This window comes from Macaca fascicularis, chromosome 12 (assembly GCF_037993035.2).
Source record: "Macaca fascicularis isolate 582-1 chromosome 12, T2T-MFA8v1.1".
NCBI lineage: Eukaryota > Metazoa > Chordata > Mammalia > Primates > Cercopithecidae > Macaca > Macaca fascicularis.
Window position 1 is genome coordinate 85,473,861 of NC_088386.1, and position 18,306 is coordinate 85,492,166.

The following is an 18,306-nucleotide window of genomic DNA, read 5'->3' on the forward strand; positions in this document are numbered from 1 at the left end:
CTTTGAATACTGATAATGTTGATGTTCTTGCCAGTATGGTTATGTTAGAGAGAGGTATTTTTCTTCTTTCATCACCATGTTCCTTGAAAGCATAGTGAATAATGAGACAGCCAAAGGGAAATAATTTACAAGTGGATTCAGTGAGTTTATTTAAAGTAGATATTATTTGGAGAATTGCTAGAGCCATTCTTTAGATGAGCACTACAGTTTTCAGCTTTAGTTGTAATAACTGAATCCCTGTGAGGTCCTACTGTAAATATTTTTATTTATAAAGTAGTTATTTTGCAAAATTAACAGTTTTTCTCAATATGATAGTATCTGAAACCAATTTAGTATTCTTAGCTATTTCATATGACAGTGCTTAATTTCATAGACCACTAGTTCAAAACATAATGTGAAATGTGTGATTTCAAATAAGGGCTTCTCCTATATACGTTATAATTGCTGATTTGTGTGTATATTTGCTTTTCCAGAAATAATATATGTGGTTGTAAAAATTGTTTTGATTGAATTTTGTTTTGATAATTAGAGGCCCACTGGTATTGCAAAAGCTGAATTGGATGTCATTGATATAAGACGGTTTTAACTGTTATGAAAGAGAGACATGAATTAAAGAATGTGTTCCTTCCTGTTCCCACTTCTGTATCACATGAGCATTAAGGCTTATTGAGATGTTGGTTTTCTGTGTTGTTTGTGTTGTTCTTGTTGTTGTTTCTTTGTTTGTTTTGAGGTCTGGAAGAATGAATGATGTCAGCTCCAAAGGGTTGAATATCTCTGAATTCAGTTAATCTGGGAAGAGGCAGGCCCTTAACCAGGAACAGAGACCCAAAAAACTGGCTGTGGAGATTTGGTAGTGAGTGGTGGCTGAAGATTTGGTTTATAAGATGAAGATAAATAAGTGATGCCCTATAATATATATCCACTGTACTCATGATATCTCCTTTGTCATTTTGTCCTTCTCTATCTTTTACTTGATCATCTTGAATGTCCCAGGTTTGTTTTACCTGTGCTACTGGGAATCAAGGAAAAGTCTTTTGCCACATTTGGACCAATGTTAAGGGTCAGCTCCCCTCCCCCAATCCCAGCCAGGAATGTGAAGTCAGTATAATCAGAAAGAGATTCCAATTCAGGAGTGTGGCTCAAATGCCCCTTCCTTAGGAAGAAATTATTCCAGTGCCAATCTGGAAAGTTTGGATGTGTTTTGTTTTTGTTTCTTTTTTAGTTAAAGAAGGCGGACATCTTTTCAGATATATTTTAAGATTAGCTTGGGGCTGATTATCAATATGGTTTGGTTTGGGGTTTTTTTTTTTTTTTTTTTTTGCTGACAAATTGATGACTAAATTTATTAAATGGTTTTCACATTTTCTTTTGTTAAGGATTCTTTTACTTTTCACCTAAATTTTGTGAAATATAGAAAAGATGAAAGACATGTAAGTCAAATTTTAGTGTAGTTTTATGTTTGTAAGCAGTATTAGGAGTCTCCGAAGTCTTCCATTATTCCTCAATAGGACATTGTTCCTCAACTGCTCCCAGTGTGTTTTCCACATATTCCTATTATGTCATTTTGCTTCACTGGCAGTGATTTGCATTCTTTCTTTCCTACTTGACAGACTTTTATGGGAGGGAGGGCTACATCTAATTCATCTATATTCCCCTTAATACTGAGTGCATAGTGCAGGATGGAATATTAAATTAATTAGGTAGTGTTAAAGCCAAAATAGTAAGTGTATGAAACACTAGTTTTAAACACTCTGGCCTCTCATACCTTATTCATAATATTTATTAATAAAATTCATTCTTTTGAATTCCCTGGTGACCTATTATGTATTTAGGGAGTATATTTTCACTTGTATTCATATATACAATTCTAGTCCATTGCCCTTCCTGGGAGCTAAGTCACTGATACATCTTCTTTAGAACTAATAAGGAATCGTATAAAGACTGCATGGATGGGGCGGTTGAGGGGAAACACTTGATGGACAGTCTCTGAGAGCTGTCAATTTAATGTATTTTGTTGCTATTAACAGTCAAATAGGAGAACATAATTGTTCCTTTACTGATCTTCTAACCAAATACATTTTATATACTTATTGTTAATCCTAACACACATTTCTCTATTCCAACACTGTAGATTTCTCTTCCAAACAATAATATCCAGATAATCCTGCACAAATGTAGCTTTTTGAGATTAGGCCAGTGAAAGTCAATGACATGATCTCTAAGGCCCTTTTTAACTCTAAAACTCTGATTTTTAAGGATGTTCACATATGTGTATCTTGAGCACTTCATTTCTTTCTTAGAAAATTGGAATTTCACATTTCTGTTACTTAGAAGTTCTACTGAGTTCATATATGAAATCATAAAATAATAAAAGGTAGAAAGTTCTGCAATAAACATGGTTATTCAGATCTCTTTGACATACTAATTTTCAACCTAAATGCCCATCAAATGATGAATGGATAAAGAAAATGTCGTGTGTATATATTATATATACAATAGAATGCCATTTAGCCATAAAACAGAATGAAATCCTATCATTTGCAGCAATATGGATGATCTTGGAGGACATTATGTTAAGTGAAATGAGCCAGGCACAGAGAGACAAATACCACATGATCTCACTTATATGTGGAGTCTAAGAAAGTTGATTTCATAGAAATAGAGAGCAGAATAGGTGTTACCAGAAGCTGGGAAGGAGAAGGAGGAAAGCTAGAGGAGTTGGTCCATGGGGATAAAGTTATACTTAGGAAGAATAAGTTTGTGTGTGTGTGTGTGTGTGTGTGTGTTTGTTTTTTTGTTTTTTTGGGTTTTTTTTGAGACGGAGTCTTGCTCTGTCGCCCAGGCTGTAGTGCAGTGGCGCAATCTGTGCTCACTGCAAGCTCCGCCTCCTGGGTTTACACCATTCTCCTGCCTCAGCCTCCCGAGTAGCTGGGACTACAGGCGCCCGCCACCACGCCTAGCTAATTTTTTGTATTTTTAGTGGAGACGGGGTTTCACCATGTTAGCCAGGATGGTCTCGATCTCCTGACCTCGTGATCCGCCCACCTTGGCCTCCCAAAGTGCTGGGATTACAGGCATGAGCTACTGCGTCTGGCCCAGGAAGAATAAATTCTTATATTCTGTCACACCGTAGGGACACTATAGCAAATAACAATGTATTGTGTATTTCAAGATATCTAGAAGAGCTTTCGAATGTTGTCATCATGAAGAAATGAGAAATGTTTAAAATGATAGGGTAATTGCCCTGATTCGATCATTGTACTATGTATACATGCATTAAAACATCACATTGTACCTCATAAATGTGTAATTATTGTATGTCAATTATAAATTTAAAATCAAAAACGTTTTAAACACTCAGTTGCAGAGTTTACTGGTAAATACTTCACTGTAATAAAGCATCTCTCACAATGTATCTCTGAAGAAACATTCTCAGATTTAGCTTTTCAACCTGTATATGTAAACTTCACAATGTCACAATGGTAAAATTAAAATAGTTAAAAATCATGCTTTAGATGTAAAAACTAGATTATAGGGTTTACTGGTAAACATTAAATTCACTGTAATAAATAAGCTCACAATGCATCTCTGAAGAAACATGCCCAAACTTAGCTTTTCAACCTTTGTATATAAACTCTGCCATAAGTCGCAATGGTCAAAACCATGGTTAAAAAGCATGTTCTAAACACTTGATTACAGAGTTCACTGATTGTTAAACAGTTCGATTCACTGTAAGAAAGCAGCTCAAAATGCATCTCTGAAAAAAAAAAAAAAATGAGGATGTAGAAGGATCCTTAGATCTTTACGTCTGAAAAGACCACTGAAAATCTTTTTTGTCCTGCCTCAAATCTTTTAGCAAATAGTGTTTTTAATCCCGTCCACCTGACTTTTTATCTTTGTGTGACCCCAAGAGTTTTAGTGAATTGCCCAATGACTTAAACATTGAATATAGTAGAGGATGAACTACAGTTCACATATCTTAATTTTTAATGCATCATTCATCCTCCCTTACTGTAGCTTCCTCCTACCAACTATACTCAGAGTATTGAGTAGGTGCTTTGGAATGATTAAGTGATGGCTTGCACTCTGAAGGAGCTTACGATGTAAATGAGGAGATAAGATGTGAAAGTGTATAAACATAGCATAAACATACCGTAGACCTTGTCATTGCCAAAACCACACTTACTCCATAATTTTAGTGTTAATGTGTTCCTTCTCTAATCACTACCTGATGCCTCTCCATCTTACTCTGTTCAACAACCCTTAGACTCTGTTGGACCTGTGACCCATTGTTCCTACTGCTTTTTAATTGTTTCTTGTCCTCTGGTGTCCTTGGTTCTCTCCTTACCTTGCTTAAATTTTGTGGTCCATCATTGTCATCCTTCTCTTGGGCACTTTGTCAGTTCTCTTGGTCCTTTCTCACTTAATTGTACTTGTTTGACTAACCAAATCCTGATTAAATCCATCTTGTCATCATTTTGGTACCAGAGCCCAGTATGTAGGGGAAGAAAACACATACCCATGCTGAATAGTGCCTCTGTAAATTCATGAGCACTAATATTCATGCTGCCAGACAGTCATATTCCTGTTTTTCCAGTTAGCAAACCAGAAGCCTTAGGGTTATTCTCCGCTACTGATTCTCTCACACTGTAATCTGATTCCAGAGTAAATTCCATAGGTCTAACTTTAAAATATATCTAGAATCTTAACGACTTTTCACCATGTCTGTAACTACCACTGTGGTCCAAGCCACCATTATCTATCACCTGGATTTTTGTAATAGTGTCCTAATGGACTCTCCCTGCTTACTTCTTACCCTCTTCAGTGTATTTTCAGCCAGCATTTCTATAAAAATGTGAGTCAGATCATATAACTCGTGTTTAATTAGTTCCCATCTCATTCAGAGTAAAATCAAAGCCTTTATAAGCGGCCTATGAATTCTGTATCGGGGTCAGTAAATTTTTTTCGGTATAGAGTCAGATGGTAAATATGTTAGGGTTTTTAGGGCCATATAGTTTCTCTTACAGCTATTCAGCTCTGTTGTAATGTGGATGTAGCCATAGACGATGATACTTTATTTACAAAAACAGAAAGGCCGTGGGCTGTAGTTTGCTGACCTCTGTAGATCCGATGCCCCCATTACCTCTGATTTCATTAATCTTTTTCCTTTTGCTCATTTTGCTTCCGTTGTTTCTGGAACCTGTGAGTCATACTTCCAGCTCAGGACTGTCGCATTTGTAGTTTCTTTGCCTAGAACATTTTTCCTCAAGTAACTGGTTCAATCCTCATCCTTTAGGTCGTCACTTAAACTTTCTCCGTGAGGCTTTCTTTAGCCCTCCTAAAATTGCAACCATTTCCCCTGTCCTCCCGCCCCCTACTTTCCTGCTTTATTTTTCTTAAACTTATCAGCATCCAGTATGCTATATATTTTATTTATCTTGATTTATTTTTGTCTCCTCCTCTAGAATATAATTTCCTTGAAGGGAAGGACTTTGGCTCTTTTTTCACTGTCATATCCCTAGTGCTTACAGTAGTGCCTCAAGTAGGTGCTCAAAAAACATGTCAGATGAATGAGGGCTGACAACAGGATCAAGGGCTGAGAACAGGAGCACTCCATTATGCTAGTGGCACCAGCCCGACTGGACTGTAAGGGTAGACCTTAAACCACCTGAGATCTAGAAGCAGATGGTATCAGTGTAGATTAAAGGTAACAACTGGACACAGAGCAAAACAGCAAGTATTAGCTCTCATACTCTAGACACTTCCCACTCCTGTTGGTTGGGAGACTTCTAGAAAGTCACCAAAAAGGGAGGGGTGAGCCTGGCCAGTTGGTAGGTGGGTGTTATTCATTCAGTGGAGTAGGAACAACCTCTGAAAGAGATTTCATTTAGGACCCCCCGGGTGGGTTATAGGAAAATTTTGTTACAGCAGAATTTGGTTATGTGGATAAAATGGTCGAGATTATTCTAAGTAGAGAAATAGTTGAAACATAAAATACATAGGAGAGCACATTTAGAGGCAGTAAAGAAGTTTGTTTAATTGAGTTGGTATTTGATATGAGAGAATAGAGGAAGATAAATCCAGCAAGATAATTTAAACTTTTTAAATGAGAAAACTGGAAGCCATTAAAAGCTTTTAAGTAGGGAATTGACATGATCAAGATGATGCTGCTACCTTTGAGAGTCAGTTTGGCAGTACTCTACGGGGAGGAGCTAGGGAGACCATAAACATTTAGGAAGCTGCTATAAATTGTATGCTCTAAGGGCCTGAATGCAGACAAACACATTAGGTGTGAAAAGCACAAAAGTGTCTATTTCCCTTTATAGCTATTATGGGGAAGAATCAATGGGACTAGCTGTGAGTAGAAAAGGACCAGAAAAGGTTTGAAGATAACTGATTTATTTAGCTTATGTGCCTAAGGAAATGATAATACTACATCCTTTTTCAAACCCTAAATGCACACATCTGAGTTGCTCCTATAATGTATTGCCTTCCTGAATTACACTGACATAATTTTGATTTTAATCCCAAAAGAAGCTTATAGAAACAAAACTTTTAAAGTGAAATTGTTACTGCACCAGTAGAGAGTTGTTAACTGGTCAATTCAGAGAGAAAAACTAATCAACTCTAGGCTGGATATTATTTATTTTTTAAATTAAAAAAAAATTTGTTTAAGACAGAATCTTGCTCTGTTGCCCAGGCTGGAGTGCAGTGGCACCATCTCTACTCACTGCAACCTCCATCTCCCAGGTTCAAGCAATTTCCGGCTAATTTTAGTATTTTTAGTAGAGATGGAGTTTCACCACGTTGACCAGGCTGGTCTCGAACTCCTGACCGCAAATGATCCTCCCACCTCGGCCTCCCAGTGGATGTTATTTGTTACTCTTAAAACTTGTTGCTTGTTTTGGAGGGGGAAAAGACCCAGAAGTAGAATAAAGAACCACACTGTTGAGATCTTTGCCCGAACAAAATAGGGTGTATAGGAAGGGAAATAACATTGGATAGGTACCAGGGAGCCAGCTGATGGGAGTGTTATAAGCTCAGCGTCTGTGCGTTTGGTCTTAATATGAAGGAGAACAACTTAAAAATCATGTAGAGGATGGAGTTGTAATGCAGAAGAGATGATTGGGAGGGCTTCATTTTGAATGAAAACCAGAATGTAATCTATAAGGTGTCCTATTAAATGAAAATAGAGAGTAAAGGCTGAAATCAAATACTACTATGTTGTTACAAAGCAATAGCAGCTTGATTTGTAAGTAACCTTTTGCATAAAGTGAAATATGTTAGAAATGAGCAATTGCGCCGGGCGCGGTGGCTCAAGCCTGTAATCCCAGCACTTTGGGAGGCCGAGGCGGGTGGATCACGAGGTCAGGAGATCGAGACCATCCTGGCTAACATGGTGAAACCCCGTCTCTACTAAAAATACAAAAAACTAGCCGGGCGTGGTGGCGGGCGCCTGTAGTCCCAGCTACTCGGAGGCTGAGGCAGGAGAATTGGCGTGAACCTGGGAGGCGGAGCTTGCAGTGAGCCGAGATCGCGCCACTGCACTCCAGCCTGGGTGACACAGCGCGAGACTCCGTCTCAAAAAAAAAAAAAAAAAAGAAAAGAAATGAGCAATTGCCTCAGGATTCAAAGACTGAAGAACTGATCAGCAAGGCTGACCTGAAGGGTTTTCTTTTTTTTTTTTCTTAATTGAGATGGAGTCTTGCTCTGTCGCCCAGGCTGGAGTGCAGTGGCACAGTCTCAGCTCACTGCAGCCTCCACCTCCCGGGTTCAAGTGATTCTCCTGCTTCAGCCTCACGAGTAGCTGGGGCTACAGGCGCGTGCCACCACGCCCAGCTAATTTTTTATATTTTAAGTAGAGACAGGGTTTCACCGTATTAGCCAGGATGGTCTTGATCTCCTGACGGCGTGAGCCACCACACCTGGTTGGGTTTTCTTTAAACAGTATTAAGAAGTACAGATAGTACAGAGGCAGAGAAGAGAACTTCAAATATTGTCGTATTTACCTAACTTTAGTGCTGTTTGAAAGGTAGGTAGTGAACTTTAGAAGGCCAGTTATTGAAATATTTGTTACTTAAATAGTAGTCTCCTAGTCCTAAAACATTTTATGTGTTTTAAATAATAAAATACAAAAATGGATACTACTGTATTGAACAGCTCCTGAATATTATTACTAGTGTCAAGACCAGCCATCTCCCTCTGCCAGCTTTGTTCTTGAAAACAGAAAGAATGTTACACATTTTAATGTAGTAAGTGGGCCAAGAGAGTTCTAAAAAGTATGGTTTTAAAATTCATCTCCAATGTCTAAAAACACACATTAGCTTCGTTTTCTTCTTCCTTTTCTACGTGAAATCTGAGTAAACTTACTGTTGATTTGCTTCTCATAGAATAGTGTTGACCTTTTCTCATAGTTGCAGTGACCTATATTTAAGTTAAAGCTTGAGCCAGCTAGTATAAGAAACAAATTTGCTTTTAATTAGTTAAATATAGTTAATATAAGAAGTAAATTTATGGTCTGGCACAGTGGCTTACACCTGTAATCCCAGCACTTTGGGAGGCCAAGGCAGGTAGATCATGAGGTCAAGAGATCGAGACCATCCTGGCCAACATGGTGAAACCCTGTCTCTACTAATAATACAAAAATTAAGTGGGCATGGTGGCACACACCTGTAGTCCCAGCTACTCGGGGGGCTGAGGCAGGAGAATCGCTTGAACCTGGGAGGCAGAGATTGCAGTGAGCCGAGATCACACCATTGCACTCCAGCCTGGCGACAGAGTGAGACTCCATCTCAAAAAAAAAAAAAAAAGTAAATTTATTTTCATTTGAGTAATTAAATATTTCATATATATCAACTGATGCTTTTTCATTAGGCTTTAAATGTTGTAATGATATGATTCTTTTTAAAATCGGAACCCCTGCTCCCACTTCCCTGCTGGAAGAAACCATACATGTAGCAGCATTATGTGAGAGACTTGTCTTGATGGATGAGAATAATTTCTAATTAATCTTTTTTTCTTTATTTGTTGTAGAAAGGGCATCAGATCTTCAAGATTTTTACTTTTGAGGAAAAAAATTATAGAACTTTCAGAGACCACCACAATCTTCCTTTCATCCTTAGGAAGAACTTACTTAACTACATATCAATAAAATAGACTCTGGAGAATAGTTTCAAGTTCTGACCTTACATATTGCCACTAACTGGTTTACATTACGTGTCTAGGCTTCAATTTCTTTGTCTCTTTAAAGTGGAATAATAGTACTTACCTTACAGAGTAAGGTTTTTAAATGAAAAAAAGCATTCACAGCACAGTGCCTGCTCCATAAGTACTCAGTAAAGGTTAATTGCTATTGTTATTAATGTGAATATTGTTAAAATCTGATTAGATTCAAAAAGGATTATTAGAGGAAGTGGCCTTAAGACTGGTTCTTCGGAAAGACTACGCGGGCAGAGGTATTCAAAGCAGGGAGAACAGCATATGCAATGTCAGGGAGTCATCAGAGGTCAGAGAAAGCTGGTCTAAGAAATGAGATGAGGCTAGAAGGGTTGCTTGGAGCCAGATTCTGAAGGACCTTGTGTAGCTTACATGGGAATGTGTACTTCTTGTTGAAGTGACCAAAAGGGAACTAAATGAGACATTTCGGTAGGAGACTAACAAAATAAGATAATTCTCATGGCAGTTGGAGGATGGACTAATTTATGTTTCATCATTGTTAAGAATGTGGAAACTGATTCCATTGTCTGGGAAGTTACACAAGGAATGGAGAAGAGGATCTAGGCAAGAAAAACATTTCTGATGTAAATAAGATTTGATTACCAATTGGAAATAATCTTTCTTGTTTTTAAAGACTGCAAAGAAATGAGTCTCAAGAATATCCCTTTTGAAAGTTATGCAAAGATTAACTTTATGCCTTTACATTTTTATTTAATGTTTTATTCTATTTCATTTTATTTTTAGAGACAGGGTCTTGCTCTGTTGCCCAGGCTTGAGTGCAGAGGCATGATCATAGCTCACTTCAGCCTGAAATTCCTGGGCTCAAGTGATCCTCTTACCTCAGCCTTCTGAGTAGCAAGGAACACAGGTGCATGCCACCATACCTGGCTAATTTTTTTATTTTTTGTAGACACATGGTCTCACTGTGTTGCCCAGGCTGGTCTTGAACTCCTGCCTCAGCCTCCTAAAGTGCTGGGATTACAGGTCTGAGCCAACATGCCCAGCTTATTATTTAATTTTTTAAAAGATCCTACCTTTACATGGTTGAAAACCCAAAAATGTATGAAAAGATAGAATGAAAAAATTATTCTTATCTTCATCTTTCATCTGTCTAGCTCCTATAAACTGCCCCTTCTGTAGATAAAATGTCTGTTAATTTCTTTGCAACCTTCAGGAAAAATAATTATGCATGTTCTCTTTCAAAAAAGAATATAAAATAAGAGTAAAAGTAAGAGATTTTATAACTCAATTGTACTGCATAAATTTTACCAAGACAGAATCATTTTTGAAAGTTTGAGGCTATTTAGCAACAATCAATTCATATTAATGTTTATTATGTCAGTAAAATGTGGTTTGTTCTTTTAACAATGGTATTGATATTGTGATGGAATAATCTATAATTTTATACTGAATTCAAAACATTTAGCAGTGTCTTAGTGGTAAGATGTTATAGCTCATATTGTTCCTGTGTTGCCAATGTGGGAAAAAGATAACCTTTTTAATATTGTGTTTGTGCCTCTGTCCTTTTTGGAGTCAGAGTCAGTGCAAGTACATACACAGGAGTAAATAGTAATAGATATAGATCTAGTTATAGTAACTTGTAAGATCTTAGAAGTAAACTTATGGTACTTAAGAAATTTGGCTGGGTATGGTGGCTCACACCTGTAATCTCAGCACTTTGGGAGCCCAAGGTGGGAGGATCGCTTGAGCCCAGGAGTTCAAGACAAGCCTAAGCAACATGGTGAAACCCTGTCTCTTCAAAACATACAAAAAAATTAGCTGGGCGTGGTGGTGTGCACCTGTAGTCCCAGCTACTCGGGAGGCTGAGGCAGGAGAATCCTTGAGTCCAGGAGGCTGAGGCTGCTGTCAACTATGATCACACCGCTGTACTCTAGCCTGGGTGACAGAATAAGACCCTGTCTCGAAAAAAAAAAAAAGCAAACCAAATAAAACAACAACAAAATTCATTGGTGCTGCTTCTTGTTTGGTGGAAAAAAAAAAAAAATCCAAACGGGAGTTTAGTACATCTATGCCTACAATTTGCAAGAATTTTGGTTGCAGTCTAGGCCAATAATGTATCCTCTTTATTTAGAAGGAGTTGACTTTGCTCAAGCAGTTTTAGCATTGTACTATTCACTTAATTATGCGTCATCTGTGTGCAGCCTACATTTCTCTTTATCACAAATTGCCTTTACAAACAATTGAGGTTTACTGATTAAGTATTGAATATTCTCATCTAACTTCATTTTCTTCAAGTAGCGTATGTCAATGAGGTAGGAATTAGGGGCAAGATATATTTGTCTAACTTCAAACCTAAGATGGTGTGCTTGTAATAATATATTTTTGATTGAGGTGTTTTTGCACTGTCATCATACTGACTAGAGTCAGATTCTTAGTTGGCACATCCAGGTGCTCCAACTTTGTGTGACCTAGATAGAAAACATATGGAGGTTTGTGTGTATTTTTAGCACATGTTAAGCTTTCGGCCTAAGGGCAAGATTTACAAAAACCTTCGGGAAGTGAAAAGAAAATCTGTTTTTGAAAATAACATAGAATTGATGATACGGTAGAGAAAGCAAACTGAAAACTGTATTCTGGATTCCCAGTATTCCCAGTTTTTATTCATCACATTTTATAGTTTCATTTTTTAATGGTGGATCCTGTTTTGAAAATGAATCTTAGTTGCCCAATGAGAAAGTTTTATTTGTTGGCAGACCACTATCATTTATTACTAGCCCAAGTGTAACTAGTTTAGAAAATGCTCTTAAATTAGCGCCTTGATCTGATGCAATAATTGCCTAGTGTGAAATAATGCTCCCAGACTCCTAGCGTGTTTACTTTAAAGTAAAATCACATTGCAAAAATAGTTCTCATGTTTCACAGCTTTTTCTAGGACCCATTTCCTGAAGTGATCTTTCTGCGGTTCTGTATACTAACTATTCAGCAGGTCAGGCAGTGAAATAGCATCCTTGCATTAATCAGCAGCTAAGATTTATATCTGTATCTAAGGCATCACTCTAATATAAACTAAAATAAACAAGGTGATGTTTATGTTAGTAATACCGCAGGCTTTTTAGCTATATTCAGTGCAGGAATTTTAAAACATTGGTTTTTTGAAATATTTCCTTGAATGCTTTATTTTAAAAGTGTCAATATCGGAGAGTTAGCATTCCTTTAAAGAGGTACACTTTTTGTGAATAAGGTTTTTTTGTTTTTCATTTTTGGGGGGGTCTCCCTTCGTCACCCAAGCTGGAGTGCAGGGTGAGCCACTCCCACCTCAGCCTCCTGAGTAGCTGGGACTACAGGTGTGTGCCACCATGCCCAGCTAATTTTTAAATTTTTATAGAAACAGGGTCACACTATGTTGCCCAGGCTGGTGTTGAACTCCGGACCTCAAGTTATCCTCCCACCTTGGCCTTGTGAATAAGTTTTTATGGTTCAGCTATTCTTTGTCATAAGGAACTTCTGATGTGGAAAGTATGAAGCAGGGGACATTTCATTTCCTATAATTGCAGATTATTCAGAACCTTATCTACTTCCTTTTATTTTGAACGTTGTTCCTTAAATTATTAGCTGTTGGCTGGCTTAAAACTAGAGCCATAATAGCAGAAGCCAGTAGTTTGCCTTTCTAGAATGCGTGTGCATGCAAGGATTACAGTCTGGCAGTTCTTCAAAAAACATGGAGCTACCATGTGACCCAGCAGTTCCACTCATAGGTCTATACCCAAGAGAAATGAAAACATATGCCAACACAAAAACATGAACATGCATGTTTATGGCAGCATCAGTTATAAAAGCCAAAAAGTAGAAACAACTCAAATGCCCATCAACTCATGAAAGGATAATTCAAATGTATTATTTACAATGGAATATTATTCAGCCATTTAAAAGGAGTGAAGTACTGATATAAATAAACTTGAAAAGGTTATGCTAAGTGAAAGAAGCCAGTCAAAGCCCATATATTGTATGATTCCACTTATATGAAATATCCTAAGTGGGCAAATTTTATAGAGAGAGAAGCTAGATTAGTGATTGCAAAGGGATAGGAGTCACTGATGATGGATATAGGATTTCTTTTTGGACTGATAAAATTGTTCAAAGATTAAATCATGCTGTTGGTTGCACAGCTCTGTAAATAATCCAAAAACCATTGAATTGTAAATTTAAAGTGGGTGAATTGTAGAGTGTATGAATTATACCTTAAACTGTTATGTTAAAAAGAAAGAAAAGGAAAGATTGGTTTGGATTTCCTTAAGTCAAGTAGTAGACAAAAAGTGTAATTTTAACAGGTATGGTGATGTGACAACTAGCAGCCTTATCTTTAAAAACAAAGAGCTAGTTTTCAACTCTACTGGGGTTACTTTTTCCTAGGAAAAAAAATGTGTTTATTTGCTCATTCCTTTAACAAGTAAGTATTTAGTGGGCTTTGCTAGGTGTCTGGTACTGTTCTTGGTACCAGAGACTCAACAATCAACACTGAACAAGCTGAACTCATCATCTCCTGCCACCAATCCTGCTCTTGTGAGTTTCTTATCTTGTTGAGCGTTACTATCACCATTCCAGTTTCCCAGGTCGGAAATCTGGGAGGCATTCGTGATTCTTCTCTTTTTATTCCCTCTCCACATAGAGTCAGTCATCAAGCCCATTTTGTATCCGTTAGTCTGTCCCTATTTTCTGTTTTCCTCCTACCAGAGTGGTGGTTCTGTTAACACAGCCCGATAATTCTCAGCCGCGGTGTATTAATACCAGTAAAGTACCAAAGTTTACAAATGGTTTATTTTAAAAAACAAACAAACAAAAAAATAACGTAAGGGAATAATCCTGTCAATGTCACTTTCACTGACTTGCATTCCACTGAACTTTTGCAAGAGGAAGAGAAAGCTGTAGCATGATAGCTAGTATACTAGGAATTAATTACACATAGTCCTCAGGTCACCTATCGGAATATTTTTTGAATGTGAACTTTCAGTTTTGCATGTCATTCGTAAAAGTTGAGAGTCTCTGAGTTGGAGGAATACGATCACTTTTTTTTTTTTTTTTTGAGACAGAGTCTCTCTCTGTTGCCCACATTGGAGTGCAGTAGTACGATCTCAGCTCACTGCAACTTCCGCCTCCTGGGTTCAAGTGATTCTCCTGCCTTAGCCTCCTGAGGAGCTGGGGTTATGGGTGCCCGCCACCACGTCTGGCTAATTTTTTTATTTTTAGTAGAGATGGGGTTTCACCATGCTGGCCAGCTGGTCTTGAACTCCTGACCTCAAGTGATCTACCTGCCTCTGAAACCTTTTTTCAGTGAACCAAGCTAATGAAACTGAGTAATACAATTCTGCTATTTTATACCTCCTCCATAATCTTCAAATATTTAAATCACTGTCATTTTGCTTTCAACAAAAGACCTCTTTTCTGCATTTTAGAACAAAGGGGAACTTTCTCAGCCTCTAGCCACTGAGTCTCCAAACCTACTTGCTAGTGTACCCATTCTTCCCCTTCAGTTTCCTGGTCAAATGTGTCCTATTCCTGCCTCCAGTTATTTCCCTGTCTGCTTGCATTTCCCAGCCAGACTTTCTGAAACACTTGTTTCAGAAAAGTTCTTTTTTTTCATATCCTTCCCATAGTCACTATCCAAATTGGTTCCATTTACTTCTCTAGAACTGCTCTCACACTCTTGATTGCCATTTAGCCAACCATGTCTGTTCCTACCATACTCGCTCAACATTGGAAACATATGATGACTACTTTCTTCAAAAACATCCTTATTCTGTGTACCACACTTTGCTGCTGCTCTTTCTGCCTCTGTGACCACTCGTTTTAGGTTCCTCTTCTTCCTCTGCCTGCCCCTTTAATGTTGATATTGATGTTTTCTCCCAAGCCCTTTGCACAGTTTCCTCCAGACTTAGGAATTGCTAAGTGAATTTGTTGAATTCTACCTGTACTGGTGATGGGATTTGACTGTAATTGGACCTTGTTTAACTGAAGAAATTGCAGTATGTCAAATCCGATTATGTACTTCAAAGCCAAACCTTGGTCTAGTCTCTCTGGACCGTGATTCTCTTAAAATCTACCCCATGTTGACCTAAAAGGAAGAAGCGGAAGCAGAATTAATATAGAGAGTTTATTTGGACCAGCATTGAAGACAGCTGCCTCAGACACACTTCCAAATTATCTTGGGGTGTGTTCCGTTAGGCTTTTGTTATAAGCAGGTTTTTAAAAGCAAAAAGGGAAACAAGGAGTGAGTTGATAGAGTTGTTTGTCAGGAATTTTTATTAGTAGCTGTACATCGTTGAGCTATAGGGTATGGGTTATGGTGTCTGGTGTGTGGCATTGTTAGGTCAGTGGCTACTTGTGGCAATAGCAAGCAGTTTTCAATAAATACTTAGCTCAAGGGGGAAATTACTCTCATTTTAATGCCTCTCTGGGCCTGATAATTTAAAAGGGCTCATATTTTTCAGATATGAAGTATTATGTATATGTGTGTGTGTGTGTGTGTGTGTGTATATATATATATATTCTTATTTTATTTTTTAAGACAGAGTTGCGCTCTGTCACCCAGGTTGGAGTGCAGTGGCGTGATCTCGCCTCGCTGTAACCTCTGCCTCCCCAGTTCAAATGATTGTCCTGCCTCAGCCTCCCACATAGCTGGGATTATAGGGGCATGCCACCACGCCCAGATGCTTTTTTGTATTTTTAGTGGAGACAGGGTTTCACCATATTGGCCAGGCTGGTCTCGAACTCCTGACCTCAAGTGGTCCACCCACCTCAGCCTCCCAAAGTGCTGGGATTACAGGTGTGAGTCACTGCAACCAACCTATTGTTTCTCTCTCATCTCCAACATACTCGCAGTGAAAAAATCCAACCTCATGATTCAGCTTTTATGTTTATGAGATTCAGTTAACATTTTGTGAATTCTCTATTTAAAAGGTACAAAGGTAATTTTAAATTGTGATTTAATTAAGAATGGTTTTTCCAAAATTTTTATACCTGTTGACTGTTTATACAAATCCTGTAACATAGCCGATCATCCTCAGTAAAATAGTAATACCTTATTTGAAGCAGCAATTTGTTTTTAAATATACACGAAAGTCTATATTTTGAATGTGAGGATTAGAGGTGGAGAGAGAATCAATATTTAATGAAACCATTTTATGCCAGGCACAGGCATATGTGCTTGTCTACATATAGATTTTTTATCTTCCAACAACTCTGAGAAATCTTGTAAAGAGGACAAAACCAAGGTAAAGGGAAGTTAAATAGATTGTACACTGCAACATACACAGCTTCTAAAATTCAGAACCAGAGTTTCTTTTGTCAGACCTCACAGCTCATGAATCTCTTCTAAGTGATACTGAAATTTTAAGCTGAGGATGAATGCCAAATATAGGAATAAAATACTGACTTCTTGAGTTCAGTAAATCTAAATTGTATTAAAAGTTATCTGTATTATTTTTGTCCCTAGGCAGTTATTTGGCAGAAAACCAGAGTATCAGATCACAAGATGGCTCTCATGTCAGTTCTGGGGACTGCTGTTATGAACAATATGGAATCCTTTCAGTACCACTGTGAAGAATCTCAGGTATACTGCAAAAATGTTCTCTGATAATTCTGATTTACTTACGAAGCTGTTCACATATTTCCCTTTGGAGCAGTTACAGTAGAAAGAGGTTAGTCTTTTAACATTTTAATCAAATATGTGTGTGAGGTAAAAGAGACAATACAGAGCTTATGTTAAACCTCTTTCCCCAGCCCTGCTTCCCTTTTTATCTTCTGTTTGTTGCTTACAATGATTTTCAAAAAAATTATGTTCAGTTTAGAATCTTTTCTGTTTACTTTCTACTATAAAAGAAAAATAGTTGACTAGGCATAGTGACTCACGCCTGTAATTCCAGCACTTTGGAAGTCCAGGGGGTCGGATCACCTGAGGTCAGGACTTCAAGACCAGCCTGGCCAACATGGTGAGACCCTGTCTCTAATAAAAATACAAAAATTAGCCCCGTATGGTGGCACATGCCTGTAATCCCAGCTACTCGGGAGGCTAAGGCAGGATAATCACTTGAACCCAGGAGGCAGAGGTTGCAGTGAGCCGAGATTGTGCCATTGCACTCCAGCCTGGGTGACAGAGTGAGATTCCATCTCAAAAAAAGAACCGTTTTTCTCCCCCTTTCCCATTCCACATATGTGCTTAAACTTTTTCTTGATCTATCAGTTTAGACAGTGCTTTTTTACTCCCTAATGAGTTAAGATGACGTTCTTAACTCAAACTTATCTTCTTACTCCTTCCTCTTTGAATCGTATCAGCAATAGTTTTATATTATCAAGTTTAATTATATATAATATGTATTTACATATATGTGTAATTTTTTTCTTTTTCTTTTTTTTATTTTTTTGAGACAGACTCTCATTCTGTCACCCAGGCTGGAGTGCAGTGGTGGGATCTCAGCCCACTGCAGCCTCCATCTCCTGGGTTCAAGTGATTCTCATGCCTTAGCCTCCCTAGTAGTTAGAATTACAGGGGTATGCCACCACACCCAGCTAATTTTTGTATTTTTAGTGGAGACAGCGTTTCACTATGTTGCCCAGGCTGGTCTTGATTCCCTGACCTCAGGTGATCTGCCTACAACGACCTCCCAAAGTGCTGGGATTATATGCGTGAGCCACCACTCCCAGTCTCGTATTTTCTTATGTAGCCATTTTTTAAGTGTTCTATCTTTTGTCTGAAGATTGATTCTAAAAGTTGAAAACTTGTATAGACTATAAAACAATCTTCGTTAAAAGCCCAGTATTGTAGTAGGACTGCATTTTACCTCGGCGGGCGGATCACGAGGTCAGGAGATCGAGACCATCCTGGCTAACATGGTGAAACCCTGTCTCTACTAAGAATACAAAACAATTAGCCGGGTGTGGCAGCAGGCGCCTGTAGTCCCAGCTACTCAGGAGGCTGAGGCAGGAGAATAGCGTGAACCCGGGAGGCGGAGCTTGCAGTGAGCCGAGCTGGCGCCACAGCACTCAAGCCTGGGCGACAGAGCGAGACTCCGCCTCAAAAAAAAAAAAAGATACAGGGTTATATCTCTTATGCCGTATAAATGATAATATTCCTAG

General features: G+C 38.2%; 1 protein-coding gene across 19 annotated transcripts in view; it reads left to right on the plus strand.

Moving 5' to 3' along the window:
- Positions 1-18,306, plus strand: part of PMS1 (PMS1 homolog 1, mismatch repair system component) — a 92,301-nt gene that overhangs the window by 41,505 nt on the left and 32,490 nt on the right. For 14 of the 19 annotated variants that reach the window (XR_006691102.3, XR_012421303.1, XR_012421304.1 and 11 more), the window contains one exon: positions 16,667-16,783. The exons of the other annotated variants lie outside the window; for them this stretch is intronic. Coding sequence is in view for 11 of the 14 variants with exons in the window: in XM_045367397.3 (XP_045223332.1) it covers positions 16,667-16,783 (117 nt within the window). In the remaining 3 variants the exon portion in view is untranslated. The remainder of the gene's footprint in view (positions 1-16,666; positions 16,784-18,306) is intronic. 19 annotated transcript variants of the gene reach the window in all.